Source organism: Hemicordylus capensis, chromosome 4, assembly GCF_027244095.1.
Source record: "Hemicordylus capensis ecotype Gifberg chromosome 4, rHemCap1.1.pri, whole genome shotgun sequence".
Taxonomy (NCBI): domain Eukaryota; kingdom Metazoa; phylum Chordata; class Lepidosauria; order Squamata; family Cordylidae; genus Hemicordylus; species Hemicordylus capensis.
In genome coordinates, this window is record NC_069660.1 from 219,382,240 (window position 1) to 219,402,096 (window position 19,857).

The following is a 19,857-nucleotide window of genomic DNA, read 5'->3' on the forward strand; positions in this document are numbered from 1 at the left end:
TAAGTGATATAAAACACACACACCACAAATGCATTATGCTCAAGTTGATTTGTGATCCAAATGGTCTGCATGAGAACTGTGAAGCAAGGGACATGTGTTGTGGTTTTACCGCCCTCCCCTCCACAAATGCACTATAAGTCCAAGTTGGTTTTGTGTTTGAACTGTGGAACAAGGGGTGCATATTCTGTCCCAGTTAGTTTGTAAATGGTCAAGAAGCTGTGTAAATCCATTGGGGCCTACATGGTCCTTTATTGATTTATTTATTTTTGGCAAATGCACTCTGACCCAGATCTGTGAGTTTGTGATGAATGATCAAGAAGATGTATGAATGCTCCCTCCCCACCCAATGCACTCTGGCCCAGAACTGTTGGTTAGTGTTGAAATGTATAGAGAGCATGGAGTATGGAGAGGATGCTTGTTTTGCAGCCCTCCCCCATAAGCTCCTTAGGTCCAGGGTCCAAAATGACTTAGCTGCATCCCTGTTGTCCCTCCTTGGGGCTGTCATACCCTGTTGGCTTCTCTTCTTTGTGCACAGGAAATATTGACAAGGACGATACTTTCTGACCAACTAAGCTCTGTGCAGTGCTAGAACAAGCATCACTATGAGGAATGAATTGTTGGTTAAGGCTCTCATAGAGCAGAAATGGTGCATGTGCACGCGAGAGATTGTATACAACAGTACTTTCTAATGGCCTTGTTCCCATATGGTTAGGGATGAGAGTGCACATGCTGACCCCCTCCCAATATGCTGGGGCACCACTCGCCTCGCAGTTCTCAGAAGCCACTGAGCCTGACAGTCAGGCTCAGCGGCTGTCCCCGCTCTGCCCACTGCCACGTGTGTGTGTGTGTGGGGGGGTAAGGCCTGCTCATCTCACCCCCGCACCCCCGGCTATGCACATGATGGCTAGAATATCAGCAGTTCAGCCTTGCGATGGCAGTGGGAAGGAGGGCCCGCAGTAAAGGTTCGTGGGGGGGGGGCCTCCTCAGGGCAGGGTGGTCCAGGTGCCCAGATTGTCTAGGTGTGCCACTGCCTCAGTATATGATTTAAATACTACTATCGTGCTAGCTCTGTCTTCCAAACTATAAGTCCTAGAGCTTCCTGTGGAATCTCTTTCTACCTCTCTTTGTTCTAGAAGAAGGCTTGTTCCAGGAGTTCATTTTTCAGAATATTACTTGTCCTTTTCTAACACCGCTTCTAATTGGCTTCAGGACATCTTACATGATTTGGTGTTAACATCCTATAAAGATGCATGGTGGATAAGTTTGCATAAACACTCTTGGGCATGATCAGTACCGGGCAAAATACAAGGTGCTGGTTATCTATCTATATATTTCTCCTGGGTGTGCCTTCGAATGTGCGTCCTGGCTGTCCACCTGATTGGCTGGGCGGCGGAGGCGCCTGATTGGCTGGCGCACCCAGGAGAATTGGCCGCTGGGTGGCCACGGAGGCAAGGCGGCGGGCCAGCCATGGAGGAGGCGCACCCAGGAGGATTGTTTGGCCTGGTCGGCCGTGGAGGCAAGAAAGTGGTGGCGGCATGCCCAACCGAGAAAGTGAGACCGCGGTGGCACGCCCGGCCAAGGAAGTGAGGCGGCGGCAGTGCACCCAGCCACAGAACCCAGGTGGCGACGGCACACCCAGCTGCCGAGGCTAGACGGCAACACTTACCAGCCCGAGGAGATGCCGGACCACAACAAATGGACCCGGCAGCCAGAGGTGCTGGAGCCGAGCTGCTGGACCCCTCAGCTAGGGCCACAGCAAGGAAAGGGTGCCTGGGCTGGGCCAAGGAATAGCCCATGGGAAGAATACAGGGGGTAAGGCCGGTTAGGGACCGTGTGCAAAAAGGGTCAGGAGAGGGAGCCAAAAGGGAGACACGTGATATGGTTGACAGGTGTGCGACTAAAGGGAACAGTTAACCAATGGTTGGCCGCCCACTGTATCTGCCACAGTCGAGATGGAGACTGAGGGACTTGATGAACATATTGCTGAAGAAAAAATGACCATGGTGGGGGGGAGGGGGGGAAGTGAAGGGCTGGGGTGGGGACAAAGCTAAGGAGAGCCAGGCTGTGAGGAGAAACAATCACCAGACTACCCCCGCCTAAAAGTACTGAGTAAAAACAAAAAAAGGGCCAACAGTAGCCACACACAACACTTAAGTACTGTGTGAATCTAAAGCAGCTGACCTGCCCGCCCACACCCCAAAATAAATAAAAAACCAGGGGGCTTTTAGGGACAACAATGGGGCAAGAGGGAGGGGGGAAGGTGAGACAATGGGGCAAGAGGGAGGGGGGAAAGTACTGTGTGATTCCACAGCAGCTTACCTGCCCACTACTACTACTACTACTACTACTACTACTAAAAACAACTGCAACAACAATAACAAGCAATAACAAGCAATAACAACATTGACAATAAAATTCAGCCATCCCAGGTCCTTGGGAAGGACTCAGTGTCTGGATAAAACAAACCAGTCAATAACACCTGTCTCACTGTGTAAACAAGAAATAATAAACAAAAATAAAAACACTGGGGCAAGAGGTGGGGGGACGGAAGGCGAAACAATGGGGCAAGAGGAGGGTGGGATGGAAAGCAAGACACTGGGGCGAGAACTGGAGGGGATGGAAACCAAATCACTGGACTATGAAGGACAATAGTAGCCAGTCTGACAACCCCCCAAAACAACCACCTAATAAATAAAAAACTAGCTGACCCACACAGAGCATCTGTGCGCTCCTTGAGGTGAGAATGGGGTGAGGTAAAATGCTCAGTGTGCGGGGGAGGGGAGGAGGGAGGGAGAGGGAGGGCAAGAGAGAGTGGGGCAGGAGAGGGAGGGCAAGAGAGGGTGGGGCAGGAGGGGAGAAGGAGGGTGAGAGAGTAGGGCAGGAGGGAGGGGGAAGAGAGTAGAGCAGGAGGGAGGGGGAAACAGCTGATTTCAAAGAGCGCACAGGTGCAGTGGCGGCCCTGGTTGTGGAGGCCAGAGGCGGTGGCGGGCCCAACCTGCCAATGGAGGCAAGGCCCAGGAGGGGTGAAAGAAAATGCGGGGGCAGAAGTGGCAGTGGGGAATCGATGCTGCTGGGCCTGGAAGCGGAGACTGGGGCAGAAGGGGGGGAAAGTGGTAACCGCCGGCCCCAAAGGGTTGGCTAGTAACCTATAGAGCCCTAAACGGCTTGGGCCCTAGGTATCTAAGAGAATGTCTTCTTCATTATGAGCCCCACCACCCATTGAGGTAGTCTGGAGAGGTCCATCTCCAGTTGCCGCCAACTCGCCTGGTAGCCACACGAGGGCGGGCCTTCTCGGTTGCTGCCCCAAGATTGTGGAATGCACTCCCTACTGAAATACAATCCTCCCCATCTCTGACAATTTTTTAAAAGCATTTGAGAACCCACCTCTTCATCCAAGCTTTTTCAGCTTTTTAAATTGTTTAGGTTTTAATATGTGTTTGATTTTAAATTGTTTATATTGTTTTACGTTTTTGTGTATATTTTATAATTGTTTTTATGTTATTGTTAACCGCCCAGAGATGGAAGTTTGGGGCAGTTTATAATTCTATTAAACAACAAATAAATAATAATAAAGTGACCTACAATTTAGTTTTATTTTTTTCCTCATGGTAATGAGCTTGCAGCATGGGCTAGTCGCCTCCCTGGGCTTGGGCCCTGGTGGATAACATAAGAAAAGGTTCCTGGAGAGCAGATAGCATCTGATGACTCAAAATGTCAGTAATATCAAGTCAAATATATGTGATCCTTGTGATAGATGACTGAGGTTGGTAACAAAATAAGAGGCAGTCTTGGTGCTTAAAATTACTAAATTAATTCTAATATTGTACATACACGTTATTTTTGTTGAATTTTTAAATTGTATTTTATTGCATGATTTAATTATAACTGGAATGCCCATAAGGGAAAGACTAAACACAAAATAATGGTTATCTTAGAATTTTGAGGCACTGAAACAATTGTTTGCAACTAAAACCAAAGAAAAACCTACATAATCTGCTTGTTAATCTTGTACCGCAGGATCAGATGTTCCATACAGTGTGCAATGACAAGCAAATGGAGCTAAAAGCAGATCATTTGGAAGGGCTCGATGCTAGCATTTTAATGAAGATGCTCAGCAGTTACTGTCATGGATGAGACGGCACTTTAAAAGTTTCAGATAGTTGTCAATTTTGTGGGAGTCCCTACGCAAGCAGTGCAACAAATTGTAGAAGGCAAAGAGACGGGAATCTTCATCAGCTAACTGGAGAGATGGGAGCCCCGACCATCTGGAATAGACTTCATTGCCCAAGTCACCTGGGTGAACCTAAGGAAGATGAGAAAAGAGAGAGACCATGAGCCGGCTTCACACAATCACTGAGATGACTTCTACATTAGACCCACAGTATTTAGAAAATTGTAACAATAGCTCTGAGGATGAATGCAGTATTAATTTGACATAGACATATGAGATAACCCTAGCTTAGAGGTTAAACCCCCCCCCAATATAACTGAGAAAAGATGAAAATTGATGGGGTGAATATTATATTTGTACCTCATAGTAATAAGAGCCTTAAGATGGTAAAAGAACAGAAGCTTGAAGCATCTTGTTCTTCAAGTACTTGAGTGAATCTCCACCACCAAGATTCTTACTCTTTTACATTGCATTTTTGATGTGCACAGTGCTTTGGGGTTTTTTTACGCTTAATTAATTAATTGACTTAGAAATGTTTCTATTCTGCTTTTTTGTTCTGTAGGAGCACCATCCTTTACAGCATATAATTAATCTGAGGGCATAGGCTTAATCTGAGGGGGTCTGTTTGTTTATTATTTATTTTATTTATTTATTAAATGTATACCACGGCCAAACTTACGTCTCTGGGTGGCTAACAACAATTAAAACACATATAAAATTTAAAACAGTTAACATATAACACATATAAAAGTTAAAACAATACAGTAATTTAAAAACCATAAAATTAACAGTACTTTTAAATTAAAAACCTGAGACTGCTTGGGTAAAAAAATGGGTTTTCAAATGTTTTTTAAAAATAGCCAGAGATTAGGAGGATCGTAACTCAGCAGGGAGCGCATTCCACAATCTCAGGGCAGTAGCCGAGAACGCCCGTCTCTGTGTGACCACCAAATGAGTTTGCGGTACCTGGAGACGGACCTCCTCAGATGACCTCAATGGGCAGTGTGGTTCGTAGTGAAGAAGATGCTCTCTTAAATACCCAGGACCTAAGCCGTTTAGGGATTTATAAGTTATAACTAGCACTTTGTATTTTGCCCGGAAACCTATCGGCAGCCAGTATAACTGCATCAGTAAAGGAGTAATGTGGTCTCTCCGAGATGACCCAGAGACCAACCTGGCTGCTGAATTCTGACCCAACTGAAGCTTCCGGACTATGTGGAAAGGCAGCCCCACGTAGAGCGCATTACAGAAGTCAAGTCTGGAGGTTACCAACAAATGTACCACTGTTTTGAGGTCATTGATCTCAAGAAATGGATGCAGCTGGCATATCAGCCGGAGCTGATAGAAAGCACCTCAGGCCACCGCCTCAACCTGAGAAACCAGGGAGAGGTGTGGATCCAGGAGTACTCCCAGACTGGGAACCTGTTCATTTTGGGGAAGTGTGACCCCATCTAGAACAGGTAGATCAAAATCATCTCTGGAGTTCTGACTCCGCACAATAAGTACCTCTGTCTTATCTGGATTCAGCTTCAGTTTATTCTCCCTCATCCAGCCCATTACTGCTTCCAGGCAGGCATTTAGGGAGGATATGCCATCACCTTAAGAAGTTGACATGGAGAAGTAGATCTGGCTGTCATCAGTGTACTGGTAACACCCAGCTCCAAATCCCCTGATGATCTCTCCCAGCGGTTTCATGTAGATGTTAAAAAGCATTGGAGAGAGTATGGAGCCTTGAGGGACACCATACTTAAACTCAGATTTTGAAGAGCAACAATCTCCAATCGACACCATCTGGAACCTGTCCGAGACGTAAGAGCGGAACCACTGTAAAACAATGCTTCCCACCCCCACCCCCATCAGACGCTCCAGAAGGATACTATTGTTGATAGTATCGAAAGCCACTGAGAGGTCCAAAAGGATCAACAGAGTCACACTGCCTCTGTCAATTCCCAATTGGAGATCATCCATCAGGCCGACCAAGGCAGTCTCCACCCCATAGCCCGCCCGAAAGCCAGTTTGAAATGGGTCTAGATAAACAGTTTCCTCCAAGACCGCCTGGAGATGAGAGGCCACCACCTTCTCAATTACCTTGCCCAGCCACAGGAGATTGGAGACAGGCCTATAATTGCTCAACTCTGAGGAATCTAGTGCAGGCTTCTTTAGAAGAGGTCTAATAATTGCCTCCTTAAGACAATGAGGCATCCTGCGTTTCCTCAGAGAAGCATTTATGATTTCTACCAGGCCGCCTACAACAGCCTTCCTACTAGATTGAACAAGCCATGTTGGACAAGGGTCAAGAGAACAAGTGGTAGGCCTCACTGCTCCAAGCAGCTTGTCCACATCCTCAGGAGTCACAAACTGAAGTTGATCTAGTCGAATCGTATAAGAGGAACTGGAGGACACCTCCAGTTCAGACATCAAATTAATTGTGGAGTCTCCATGTAAGTCGGCCCAAATCCGAGATATTTTGTCTGCGAAAAATTCATTAAACACATCACAGCGGGTGACTGATGCTTCCAAATTCTGGTTCAAGGGAGGCAGATACTAGCTCCCTCACAACCCTGAACAACTCCACTGGACATGAACTCGCAGAAGCAATATGGGCAGAAAAGAACAGCTTCTTTGCCGCACATATCACCTGAGCATAGATCTTTAGGTGTGCTCCATGTTGTAATCTGTCAGATTCGAGTCGAGTCTTTCTCCACTTGCGCTCCAGTCACCTGCCTTGCCGCTTCAGCCCCCGTAGATCTTCTGTATACCAAAGGGCCAATTTTGGAGCAGGTCAGAGGGGACGCTTAGGAGCAATCGTGTCTACTGCCCCAGTGAGCAAGTTGTTCCAATTCTCAACCAGGGCATCAACAGGATCACCGGCAAAACCAACACTGAATCCTTCCAAGGCTTCTTGGAATCCTGCTGGATCCAATAACCTCTTCGGGCGGATAATTCTAATAGGCCCCTCGCCCCTGCGGAGGTGGGAAGTGGTTGTAATCCCAACCTTACCAGATGGTGGTCCGTCCATGACAATGGGGAAATCATAGGAGTCCCCACCCACGGAACACCACCCTGATCAGAGTAAAAGACCAAATCAAGCATGTGACCTGCAGTGTGCATCGGTCCAGAGACCACTTGGAATAGGCCCATAGTTGTCATGGCCGCTATGAACTCCTGAGCTGCCGCAGACAAATTGATCCCAAAATGAACACTGAAGTCCCCCAGCATCAAAAGTCTGGGAGACTCCAATGCAAGTCCCGCGACCAAGTCCGTGAGCTCAGTAAGGGACTCAGTTGGGCAGCGGGGTGATCGGTACACCAACAGAAGTCCCAATCTATCCCTGTTCCCCAAACTTATGTACACACATTCAATATGGCCTGATACCCCAACAGGGACCTCGGTAAGGGAAATATCATCCTTATAGACCACAGCCACTCTATCTCCCTGCCCACGTCCCCTCACCTGCTCCTCTACAGAATATCCTGGAGGGAGAAACTGGGACCAAACTGGACCACTAGCTTCCCCCAACCAAGTCTCAGTAATACATACCAGGTCGGCCCCTTCATCCATAATCAAATCTTGGATAAGCTCTGGTTTATTTTGGACCGACCTGGCATTGCAGAGGAGCAAGGTGAGGCTATGTGGGTTGTTGGCAATGCTCCCTGAGGTCAAAGAGCTGGCAGGACAGGCAGAAGGGGGGACAGCTATTAAATTTCTGACTACCCTTCCCCTGGAATGGCCTGCTGACCTGCCAACGTTACTTCTATTCCCCACCACTACTGGTATAGCTGCCCCACAGTCAATGAAGGTGCCTCCTGTTTCCCCATCTCCAGACAAACTCAGACACCTTACAAATTAACTTCAGCCAAGTCTCAGTGACAAGTGGACAAACCAGCTGCACTGCCAGCTGTGCCGTTGGCGCTCCCTCTGTCTTTGTAGGCTCCCCAAAAGAAAACTCCGAGTCGCCTCTCTCACAGGTGACTCCAAGCTGGGGCAGATGAAAATTAGTGCTCACGGATGGAAATAGTTGCCAGCACTCAGGAAGACGAAAGGGCACAGCGCAGCTACACAGACCGGCCTCCAAGCTGTCCACAATGAGCTGGGAGGGGAGGTGGGTGGACAGGAGGCTATGAAATATCTCCAGACCAAGGTCAGGAGACAAGCTGTCACATTCCAAGCCCCAGTTATCTTCTTTGCCTCCCTTACACTCTCTCCAAGGTTTAAAAGAATGTTGTATAATCTATCTATCTATCTATCTATCTATCTATCTATAATTCTCCTGGGTGTGCCTTGGAATGTGCGTCCCAGCACCCAGCTGATTGGCTGGGCAGCGGATGGGCCTGATTGGCTGAGGCGCACCCAGAAGGATTGGTCACCATAGCAGCGGCAGGCCTGGCCCAGCCGCGGAGGCAAGGCCCGTGGGGGGGGGAGAAAGTGGGGGGGGGCAGAAGTGGCGGTGGGGAGGAGAGGTGGCTGGGCTTGGAAGTGGAGACTGGGGCAGAAGGTGGGGGGGAGGCAACTGCTGGCCCCAAAGAGCACACAGATGCTCTGTGCGGGGTCGGCTAGTAGGTTCGAATTATAAAACAGTGACTCCCTTTGATATGGAAACACTCAGCTATAAGAACAGACTCTATTATAGAAGATAGTAGAAGTTGTATTGGCAGCTGCAAGAGAGGTGGGAATACACAGAAAGTGGGCAGAGACACTACTTCTAGTTGTAGAATCTCCTAACAGTTTCTGGGTACCCCCCTTCTCCACCCTGCCAATTCTGCACTGAGGGTATCTCAATTCTTTGAAATGGCTTTTTGGTGGGCTCCTGCAGCTGCCATGAAGGCCACAGAGCAGGGGAAATGACTTGCACAAGCACTGCTATGGATGCTACCCATTAATTCTAGAATTGGGAGAATATATCCATGCATAATATCTGCTTCAGGGAGAGAAGATGATTGCCAATGGAGCTCCACCTGATATTGTGTCATTAGTTCAAGGGGGGAAAATGGAAACTGTGTTTGATGTCCATTTCACTGGTGGGATGAATGATGGAACTTGTCAGGAATCCCATTTAGGCATTAACTAATTTGGGCTTATATTAACTGAGAAAGCATCCAGTTGGTAATGATAACATGAGGTGCTGACATGATTTTTCAGTCAACAGTGATATCATTAGATTGAAAGAGCAGCCTTAGTAGTCTTCTCCAAGTAACTACATACATGGAGAACAAAGAAGAGAAGTAAGAGTTCTTCAGAATGCAAGATTTAATTAAAAAGAACATGTATGCATCCACTTCTAACGTACATGCTTACTATGGGCACCTGCTAAACCTGGGTGGAAATGAATAGTCATTTCCTACATAAGGAAACAACACAAGCTATTGACTGTGCATTTTACTCTTATAAAAAGCAAAATGAGTTTGTACCGACAAACACAAACAATGTGATGGTATATACATCATGTATCTAAAACAAGCGAACAAAACTGTGTGTATGGCTGAGAGTGAGTCCCATTGATCTCAGTGGCTGACCTCCGGAGCAGCAGTCTGGGAATGGAACAGAGCTGTGTCCCCGCATAGAAAGGCTGCTGTTAAATCACCCATGGTTTTCTTGAGCAGCAGAGCTTGCATGTGGGGGAAAGGGGCGGGGGAGCAATTTTCACTGTTCTCCCCTACGTCCTCAAGTGCCCTTTGCTTTCTAAAAAACGTCCCTGAGGGCCATGCAGCCCAGTGCTTCTCTGGATGTCAGCCAGTGGAACTTGCTTCTAAGTAAACATGCATAGGATCAGGCTACAAGTAATATATATACTGTATTTTCCTTTTCCTTTAGCTTACATTTTGCCTGATTCTTTTTTAAACAAACAAACATTGAGGCAATAAATGACTAATGTTAATTAAGAAATATTGCTTTTTAAAATTAAAATAACGAAGAAAGTTTATTGGTATCAATAAAAATGCAAGGGAAGAATGTTTGGCTAGTCTTATTGCATCCATTGTATGGATTGTGCTGGATATACAACAGCCCTTATTCATTGCTGACTATGACAAATGAATACAGTTTCTAGGACATGTAATGGAACTCCAGATAACTGTACATAAATCTGCCTTGTAATTATGACATGTATTGGCTCTAGCTATGTCTTTAGATTTTTTTACTGATAGACTTTGCCATTCCTTCGTAACCTAAAGGTAAGGCATGAGACATTTCATCTCTCCTTGTAGATGCCATGGGCCAAATAAATCTCTCGGTCAGGGTGACTTTGCCAAAGCATGAGTTTCTCCTATACCTTTATAAAAGCTACCCTGAAGCTTTTTGGCCAAATGTCAGGTTTGTCTCATACTGTGGATTCAGAAGAGTTTGCAAAGAGAAGAGCTTCAAGATCCTTTCTACTCACCCGTCCAACTATTTTCTCCATCCCTTCCAGAAGCTTTTTGTTTTGTTCCTCAATCTCCATGGCCTTCCAGAGAATAGTTTCGGGAGCTTCTTTGATTCTTTGGACCTCAGACACCAGATGCAGGAGAGGATCATTCCAGGAACGGAGCACACTCAGCACTACATTCAGCAGGTCGTCATGCTGCTCATTAGCAAAAAAACGATGTCGTTAAATTGTGGCACACAAATTTTACAGATACTGTAATTTATTATATAGGCAGACAATTTGTTCTTACAAATACTGTCTTAAATTTCTTGCACTCCGTTTGCTCACCTTTCTACACCAGAAAGCACTAGAGGCTGTTGTGAAATCAATTCACCAAAGATTGTGAAGTGTTTTCAGATAACTCTGTGACAGAATACACTACATTCACTTTCAATATACAGTATTCTGTATTCAGTATTATGTGCTGGTAGAAATCACTTTAGTTTTGCTGAATGTCATGATGTTTAATCTGACTATTCACTTGAGCATTAATGAGACATTTTCAGAAGTAGGGGATCTGGAAAATATTTGAACGCATAATGGAAGATGCAGTCTGTGGTAGGCCACTTAATACTTTAACCAAAGCATTTCTAATGTCTACGGATATAGTACAGCAAACATGCCCAGGCACAGGTCTGATTCCCCTTTGAAGAGTTTTGCTCCTGGGGAGATTTCTTTTCTTTTGAAACTTTGCCACTGCTTGGGGAGAGCTGGAAGATCAAAGGGCTTTTTGCTTTCCTGGGATCCTCCTAGCCATTTTGCTGCCCTTGAGCCTTCTCTAATGTTGACACCAACACTTTTCACTTTGCTTACTGTGACAAAATACACCTACCCTGCGGCACAAGCCCTTCCTGCTTCTTATACTGGGAGAACAGTGACTGTACTAAGTCCAAATGCTCAAACCTTATCCATCTAGCCAATACAAACAGTGAGAGGTCTGTCTCATATTTTGGTTTCTTAGGCAGCAGATTCTTCAGTTGGTGAAGGGCAGCCAAAAGGAAAACCTTTGCCTAGAAATCAATAGAAATGTGGGAGCAAAAGCCACTTGCATTTATAGTATATTCAGACATTTCCCTAACCAATTTCATTACATCCATAAGTGTATGGACTAGAAACTTAGTTTATTTTTAAAATTAGATTCTTTTAATCCTTTTAACACCATAACAAATGCTAGAAGGAAAGTTAGCAGGAAAAAAGATCAAGAAGAAAGAGGACGAAGGGATGGATGGATGACCTGAAAGAAGGGCTAGAAATGGACAAAGAAGATATCATCCATGATTCTAGAGACTGCAAACTATGGCTTTTGCTGGCCCCCAAGCCCCCAATTGGAGAAGGCACATGAAGGGGGGGGGAGAGAGAGATACTTTCAATAAGACTTTTTAAGGAGCTGGAGTATTGGGGGAAACTATACAAAACAATATGCACCTTGGATAGAGTCCTAGTTTGAGGCCTGCCTTTTGCATTTCCTTCCTCTTTGCCAGATGTCCCACCCCACTGAACTAGCCCAAACCTAACCATCATAAAAATGCCATCTCCACCCCCCTTTTGTAGAGCAGACGGTGATGCTGCCACCAGTCCTGTACCAACACTCCTTGGAAGAAAAGTATTACATTAAGATTGCATTATCCAGGGAGACGTTAACGTCTTTGAACATGAACAACCTTTGTGATAAAAAAACATTTATATGAATTCCTAGTTTATGTATGAGGATTTGCAGACTGAGATTATCTCCCCAAGGGTATCTAAATAAAAGAACCTCCCATTGGGGGTCAATCTTTGGCTAGCACCAGCTAAATACCACAGTAAGGGATGCTCTAATTGTAATGAGTTGAACAGGCAAGACACTGGGCAACATCCAGACTAAATTAGTCATGACTAACTACTGAAATTAATGGGACTAGTCACGACAAACTTTTGGCAAACTCATTACAAATTTCTGGTGATCCTGTCAGTTTCCTCTCTTTGGGCTGCTTTGTCGATTCGGCGTGACTCCTGTAGGCACTCTTCTCTGCAGTTCCTCATGTCCCTTTTCTTTGCTCTCCCTACACAGAAACAGCCACCACTCACATGAATCTGTTGAGCTTGCTCCTTGTCTTCAGGAGTGGTGAGAGAAGACGTATGACAGCTGTTAATGGTCTTTGCAATAAACCCTCGGCCCTGAGCATAGCGTTCGTCCTGGAGATAAGCAAAGAGCACAGTTAGTACAGTAGATAACTAGGACTGCTGTAAAAGAAGTGAGTTAGTGTTTGTATAACAATCATTCAGGAGTTTTGCTGGACTGGAATGTTGAATCAGAATCTTATGACATGCACTTCCATGGCCTAGCCAAGTGTAATTTGCTTTAAATTGTACTGTGCAAAAAAACAAAACAAAAATCACTTTGAGGATCAGATTTCTCCATAATCTGCTTATAAATAAAAGCTCATCTATTTTAATAAATTGGTTGTCTCTGAGCCCTGCAGCTGTGGGATGAAACTTCTCTCTCTGCCAAATTCCAAAATAACTCTGTTCCACAGGTCTTTTAGATTCTTTTCACCCACAAAGCATTACACTCAGATTAATCCTCATTGCTTTGTTTTGCTCCTTTGTACTTTGTCACTCAAATTGGCTTCTATATGTACAGTAGACTGTGAGGCTGTTCTCACAACCAGCCTAGCCCAGCCTGGGTTAGACGGGTTGTGAGAAGCGGCAGGATCCTCACAGAACCCTTGGCTCTTCTTAACAAACCCAGTGGTTAGCCAATGTAAAGAGTGCACTCGTACACTTAACCCAGCTGCCGTGTATCATGTGTCTCCTCGGGCTGAGTTCAGCCCAAGGAGACACAGAAATGAGCGCTCTGATGGGAGGAATCTCCCAATGCAATGCATGTGCTACGCATTGCATTGTGGGATGCCCAGAAGCTGCGACAACAAGTTCTGGCCCAGATCCCTCTGCCTTGCTCCATCCTTCACAGAACTGCACAGAGCAGGGCTGCCCATGTGGGAGCATGGAGCGCGGTCCCATCACCTTTTCTGTCATTGTCTGTGGGGAAGGTAAGATTTACCCTGCTTTCCCTAACCCTGCCTGCCCACACACAATGGCAATCACGAGAATTGCCTCAGTGTTTGCCTTCACAAGAGCCACCTCTTATGGTTGGGATTCGTAAGAACACCGTTTGTGAAGCAAGATTTTCAGTACACTGGGCCTATCGATGTGACATAATGTCTCTCTCTCAGCCCCACTTATTAAACTTATGATGTGTGGAAATCTCACTTTACTATGATTAGAGGTGTATTTGTTTCATTGGTGACAGGGGCATAGCAAGGTTAGAGTGGGCCCTGGGGCAAAGAGTGAAGCTGGGCCCCTGCACCCCCCCCCCCATTCAGAGAAGTGTAGTAGTAGAAAATGAAGAGGCAAAAATATTATGGGACTTTCGACTATAAAGAGACAAACATCTGCCACACAATACACCAGATATAACTGTAGTCAAGAAGAAAGAAAAACAAGTTAAAATAATCAACATAGCAATAACAGGAGGGAGAAAATAATAGGAGAAAAAGAAATGGAAAAAATAAAAAATACAAAGATCTACAAATTGAAACTGAAAGGCTGTGGCAGAAGAAGACCAAAATAATCCCAGTAGTAATTGGCGCCCTGGGTGCAGTTCCAAAAGACCTTGAAGAGCACCTCAACACCATAGGGGCCACAGAAATCACCACCAGCCAATTACAAAAAGCAACTTCACTGGGAACAGCCTATTTTTTGCAACGATATCTATAATGTTAACAACAATATTGATAATAAAATTCAGCCATCCCAAGTCCTTGGGAAGGACTCAATGTCTGGATAAAATAAACCAGTCAATAACACCTGTCTGACTGTGTAAATGAGAAATAATAATATTGGTGCCCTTGGTGCAGTACCAAAACAACTTGAACACCATCTCGACACCTTGGGCATCAGTAAAATTACAACACATCAACTACAGAAGGCCACACTACTCAGGACAGCACAAATACTACAGCGATATCTTTAATTCTTCTTTAGTTATCCTAGACCCTTGGAAAGGCCCCGATAATGAAAGTACCAAATCCAGTCAATAACATCTGGTACACTGTGTGTAAATAGCATCATCATCATCATCATCATCATCATCATCATCATCATCATTATTATTTAAAAAAAAAACTTTATTTGTTATCCACCCCATTACAAATTGTTTTCTGGGAGGCTCACAACACAACATCCAATAAAAACACACAGCACATTAAATTATAGCAGAACAAATAGAAGGGGAAGTAAATACAAAACACAACACAAAACAATTTTAAAACTCTTTAAAGATCAGTTAAAATCCGTATTTAAAAATCAAAATTTAAAAGGCCTGAGTAAACAAAAAAGGCCTTTACCTGGCATCAAAAAGATCAAAGTGATGAAGCCAGGCAAACCTCACTGGGGAGGCAATTCCATAAGTGGGCTGTAACCACCGAAAAGGCCCTCTACCTCATAGCCACCCACCTCATCTCATTTGGTAAGGGGGAGAGCAAAGAGCAAGCTGTCACTCAGATGGAGGGGGGTTCCCTTGGATGAGTGGGAACCCTGATGGGTGAGATATTTGTTCAGCTGACTCAATTCTGAAGGTCCATATTCTCGCCTCCCTTGCTTCTTATTTTGTAATCCGAAATAGAATATCTTGCTGGTTTAATTTTAGCAATCCACTTAACAGTTTGTTCTGAATACTTAATGATATTTAATAAACATTAAAGATTGTTAATTAAAGATCTAATCTATTCAGCAGGTACAGTCTATTTATGAGGGATCTAATGATCTATGCTCCATTGAAATAGTTTCTGGGAATCTTTATACCAATTTAATAAGCAGTCCTTTTGAAGAACATAAGAACAGCCCTGCTGGATGAGGCCCAAGGCCCATCTAGTCCAGCATCTTGTTTCACACAGTGGCCCACCAGATGCTGCTGGAAACCTACAGACAGGAGCTGAGGGCATGCTCTCTCTCCTGATGTTACTCCCCTGCAACTGGTACTCAGAGGCGGTCTATAGCCCTCACACTAGCAGCTGTTAATAGACCTCTCCTCCATGAAGTTATCCAAACCCTTCTTAAAGCCATCCAGGTTGTTGGCTGTCAACACATCTTGTGGCAGAGAATTCCACAAGTTGATTATGCGCTGTGTGAAGAAGTACTTCTGTTTGTTGGTCCTAGATTTCCTGGCAATCAATTTCATGGGATGACCCCTGGTTCTAATGTTATGTGAGAGAAGGAAAATTTCTCTCTATCTACTTTCTCCACACCATGCATGACTTTATAGACCTCTACCATGTCTCCCTGCAGTTGTCTTTTTTCTAAACTAAAAAACCTCAAGTATTGTAGCCTTGCCTCATAAGAAAGGTGCTCTAGGCCCCTGATCATCTTGGTTGCCCTCTTCTGCACCTACAGTGTCCTTCTTTACATGTGGTAATCAAAACTGTACACAGTACTCCAAGTGTGGCCGTACCATAGTTTTTTTTAATAAAGGCATTATAAAACTAGCAGTTTTATTTTCAGTCTCCTTCCTAATGATCCCTAGCATGGAATTGTCCTTTTCCACAGCTGCTGCACATTGAATTAACACTTTCAATGAGCTGTCCACCACAACCCCAAGATCCCTCTCCTGGTCAGTCACTGACAGCTCAGCTCCCATCAGAGTATACGTGAAGTTGGGTTTGTTTGTTTTGTCCCAATATGTATCACTTTACACTTGCCAACATTGAACTTCATTTGCCATTTTGTCACCCACTCACCCAGTTTGTAGAGATCTTTTTGGAGCTCCTCACAATCTGTTTTGGATTTCCCTACCCTGAATAGTTCGGTATCACCTGCAAATTTGGCCACCTCACTTTTTACCCCAACTTCTAGATCATTTATGAATAAATTAAAAAGCACCAGACCAAGGACAGATCCCTGGTGGACCCCACTTCTTACTTCCTTCCATTGTGAAAACTCTCCATTTATACCTATACTTTGTTTCCTGTCTTTCAACCAGTTACCAATCCACATATGAACCTGTCCCCTTATCCCATGCCTGCTATGTTTTTTCAAGAGGCTTTGATGAGGAACTTTGTCAAAAGCTTTTTTGAAGTCCAGGCATACTATGTCAACTGGATCATCTTTATCCACACACCTGTTTTGACACTCTCGAAGAACTCCAAAAGGTTCGTGAGGGAAGATTTACCTTTGCAGAATCCTATGGGTATATTCATAGTATATAGTATATAATAGTATATAATATAGTATATTCATACTATAGGTACAATTCTTTTTGGGGGGAGGGGAGGAAATGGGTGAGATGCATGCCTGCTGTTGGATAGAGGGAATGCATACAGTGTTCTAAAATTTTAAACAACATTTTAATGAAGAAAAGGGTCAGTGAAGAGACTGCAACACCCATTGACACCAGCACATGCACCCTGCTCTTCCATCGGCAGGGCACCGTGCAGTATATTAGCCAGCAGACATAAAATGGCGCAAAATGGTGTGGGTATGGGGATAATTATTGGCATGCTTCTTGAGCAATTATATGGTGCTTTTCTGAAAGTGATTGTGGGATGCTGCCCATGATATGCCACTCACAATAGGAAATGATGTGCTGTTTGCTTTGTGGGTGTGCAGAAGATTCTAATTTTGCCAGTCCTGAGTGCTGGGATAATGTGATCGTTTGAGGGAAGGCACCCCCCCCCCCGCACCACTGATGCAACAAATAAGTAAAACTGAGTAAAGGCAAGAGAATTTTTGGAGATCCCACAGTATGAAAACGTTGAGTGAAGCCAAACAATTTGCTGCTGTTCTCAATGGATGGGAACAGAATTGCAGTGGCTATTCTTCATGCCCACATCATTTGTTTCCCATGGTGGTCTGATTGCATCTGAATGACCAGATCATATGGAACATATGGATGCCTTCTGGGCTACTGATGAAAGTGTGGCTAGAATGTGATTCTGCCCTTCAAATTCTGCCAGAGCCGTGTGGGATCCGGCATTGGGGAAGCAGCAGCTGTGGTTGAAATTGAGGCTGAATCTGCGCTTCAAGTCCACACCCAAGTTTGATCACATTTTACCTAACTGAGTACAACTACCAAAGAAAAAGATTACATGGTGAACATTCTCCTCAATGATAGCTCTTCCTGGTCTAAAAAACACTTCCATGAATGGCACTGGTGCTCATAATTTCCCCAAACATCATTTGTCTACAAAACTTGCTATTTCTTCTTATGCCTTCTTTAAATTGGAACACATGATATAGAAAAGGCTTGAGTACTTACAAATTCGTTGAAGATTTCAGCAGAGAGAGAGTGGATGTAGTGTGAGAGTTTGACAGCACGGTCAAAAAGATCCCCTAGGGAGACCTGGCAAGTGTCAGATCCATGGGGACAGATCGGTGAAGCAGTTACACACTTCCTTGACAGGAATGTATTCATTAGCAGCAGCGTGGCTAGCAACACACCTGTACAGGTAAAGAATGTGCAGATGTACACAGAGAGCAATCGTGATTTGAGAGAAAGGGGACACAACAACCTGCACTCTGCTGCCTTTACGTTAATGCTTGACTTGGTTAAACAACCACATGTGAAGGAATCATTTTTTTCACCATATAAATATATTATATTTGCATAAATGTAAGAGTGTGGAAAAATAGGTTGAGCCCCTTTCCCTTCTGGCTTTTCCCAAGAGGGGCTACAAACATATGGTGTTGAAATTAAATTTGAGGGAAGGTGGCTAGGTCACTCTCAAGATTTTGATTGTTCTGGGATTCAGTCTACAAATTTTCAACAGCTGTGCTGCTTAAAACTCTTCTGCATTTGTAAGTCTTAAGAGTCTACCAAAAAGTATAGTGCCCTATAATTCTTTCCAAAAGGGCTTCTGAATGCCTTGAGAAAGTTGTTTTGTAAAAACCTTTCATTCTTATTTTTCTCATTACAAAAACTAAAACTGATAAATCCAAGCATTGCTTATTAATGGCCATCATAACATCCAAAGAAGTTCATCAGAAAATTGACTTGTGACATGCATTGAACAAATGTAGCCATTTTCTATTTGCTTAACTCACACTGATATTTAAGGAAGAGTAATTAGTTATCCTAATAGCAATTAGATTATATGTGAAAATAGCTACTGCATTCTAGCTCAGATCTAAGTAAAATGCATCTCTGCTGAAGTTATAATATAAGGCCTATCTAAAATGGACTTTCAGCATCCTGCATTCAAGTTATAAGTGTGAATTTGGATGTGGATCTGGGAGGTTTTTGCCATGGCCACAGTCCACTGTGCAGTTATGACCAAAACAGCAATAGTAGTATAATACCTTATCTGGCACAACTAAAAAAATAGTAAATAGCAGCTTTTGAGTTCTGTGGGATCATTCTTCAGGCTGGTCATTAGGTGAAAAGGGGAAAAAATAGGGTTGGGAATAAGAAAAAAATGTTGCGAATAGCCCCATAGTCTGCAGTTATTGACAATCTTAAGATGGAATGGAGGAGGAATTTTTCAGCTTTAATGAGGTTAAATTGTATCTAGTGCACTGCAAAGAGATCTTAGGTTAGAGCAAACTGAAGGAGCAATGACACAGTTATGTCCCATTAAGTTCCATTGAGAACAAAACTGTAATATGGTTTTAGTGTATAGTGTCCAGTTGCCTGTAAAGGTAGAGAACAATTGACCCTCTGTTTAGTAGAAATGACACCAAGCATAGTGCAATGGTAGGATTCACCAGGACATTTTCTGGTATAACAGCACAATGTGCTTATCGGCAGTTCTCATTATTTTTGTGAGTTTTGTGCAAAGGTTATTGGTAGACTATGACTTGTATTTCTACACCAAATATACACTTCCCTTGCAGAGGCAGAGATTACCCTGATAGAGCTCTTCTCCATGTCCATTCATGGATGCTGTCATTGAGTTTTAAATATTCCCTTAGTGTAATGGGGGGAAAGCCCAGCAGAGGGGAAAAGCCCAGTGAGGAAACAGCCCAGGAGAAAGAATGGCAAAACACATACCTTTCAATGGAAACTTCTTGCTGGCCATGATAGAGAACATTTCTGCTGACTTCCTTGATCAAATAGACAATGGAAGTTCTCATTTTTGCCACCTGTAGGGTCCATCTTATATACACTTTGGTGCACATCCTGCATTAATGCAACAGGTTTTGCTCACCTTTTGCTGGCCACCTTGCCTGTCATTGAGATTAAGGTTCATAATTAAAAATATCAAATGTCCCATACCATTCATATGCAGCAAGAGTTTGTGGGTTCCAGGAA

The 19,857-nt window shown here is 44.2% G+C and overlaps 1 protein-coding gene across 1 annotated transcript; it reads right to left on the bottom strand.

Annotated features, from left to right (window-relative positions):
* Positions 1-3,931: 3,931 nt before the first annotated feature.
* PRL (prolactin) lies at positions 3,932-19,636 on the bottom strand. The gene is made up of 5 exons (XM_053248387.1): positions 19,597-19,636; positions 17,866-18,047; positions 12,639-12,746; positions 10,548-10,727; positions 3,932-4,303 (listed from the first exon to the last, which is right to left on the bottom strand). The coding sequence occupies exons 1-5, from the start codon at positions 19,634-19,636 to the stop codon at positions 4,112-4,114; spliced, it is 702 nt and encodes a 233-aa protein (XP_053104362.1). The 3' UTR covers positions 3,932-4,111.
* Between the last annotated feature and the right edge of the window lie 221 nt (positions 19,637-19,857).

Coding starts and splice junctions, on each gene's coding strand:
- PRL (XM_053248387.1), bottom strand. CDS start 19,636: ATGTTCTCTATCATGGCCAGCAAGAAGTTTCCATTGAAAG. Junction 12,747..17,865: donor CTGAAATCTTCAACGAATTT/GTAAGTACTCAA, acceptor GCTTATCTCCAG/GACGAACGCTATGCTCAGGG. Junction 4,304..10,547: donor TGGAGAAAATAGTTGGACGG/GTGAGTAGAAAG, acceptor CATCTTCCTTAG/GTTCACCCAGGTGACTTGGG.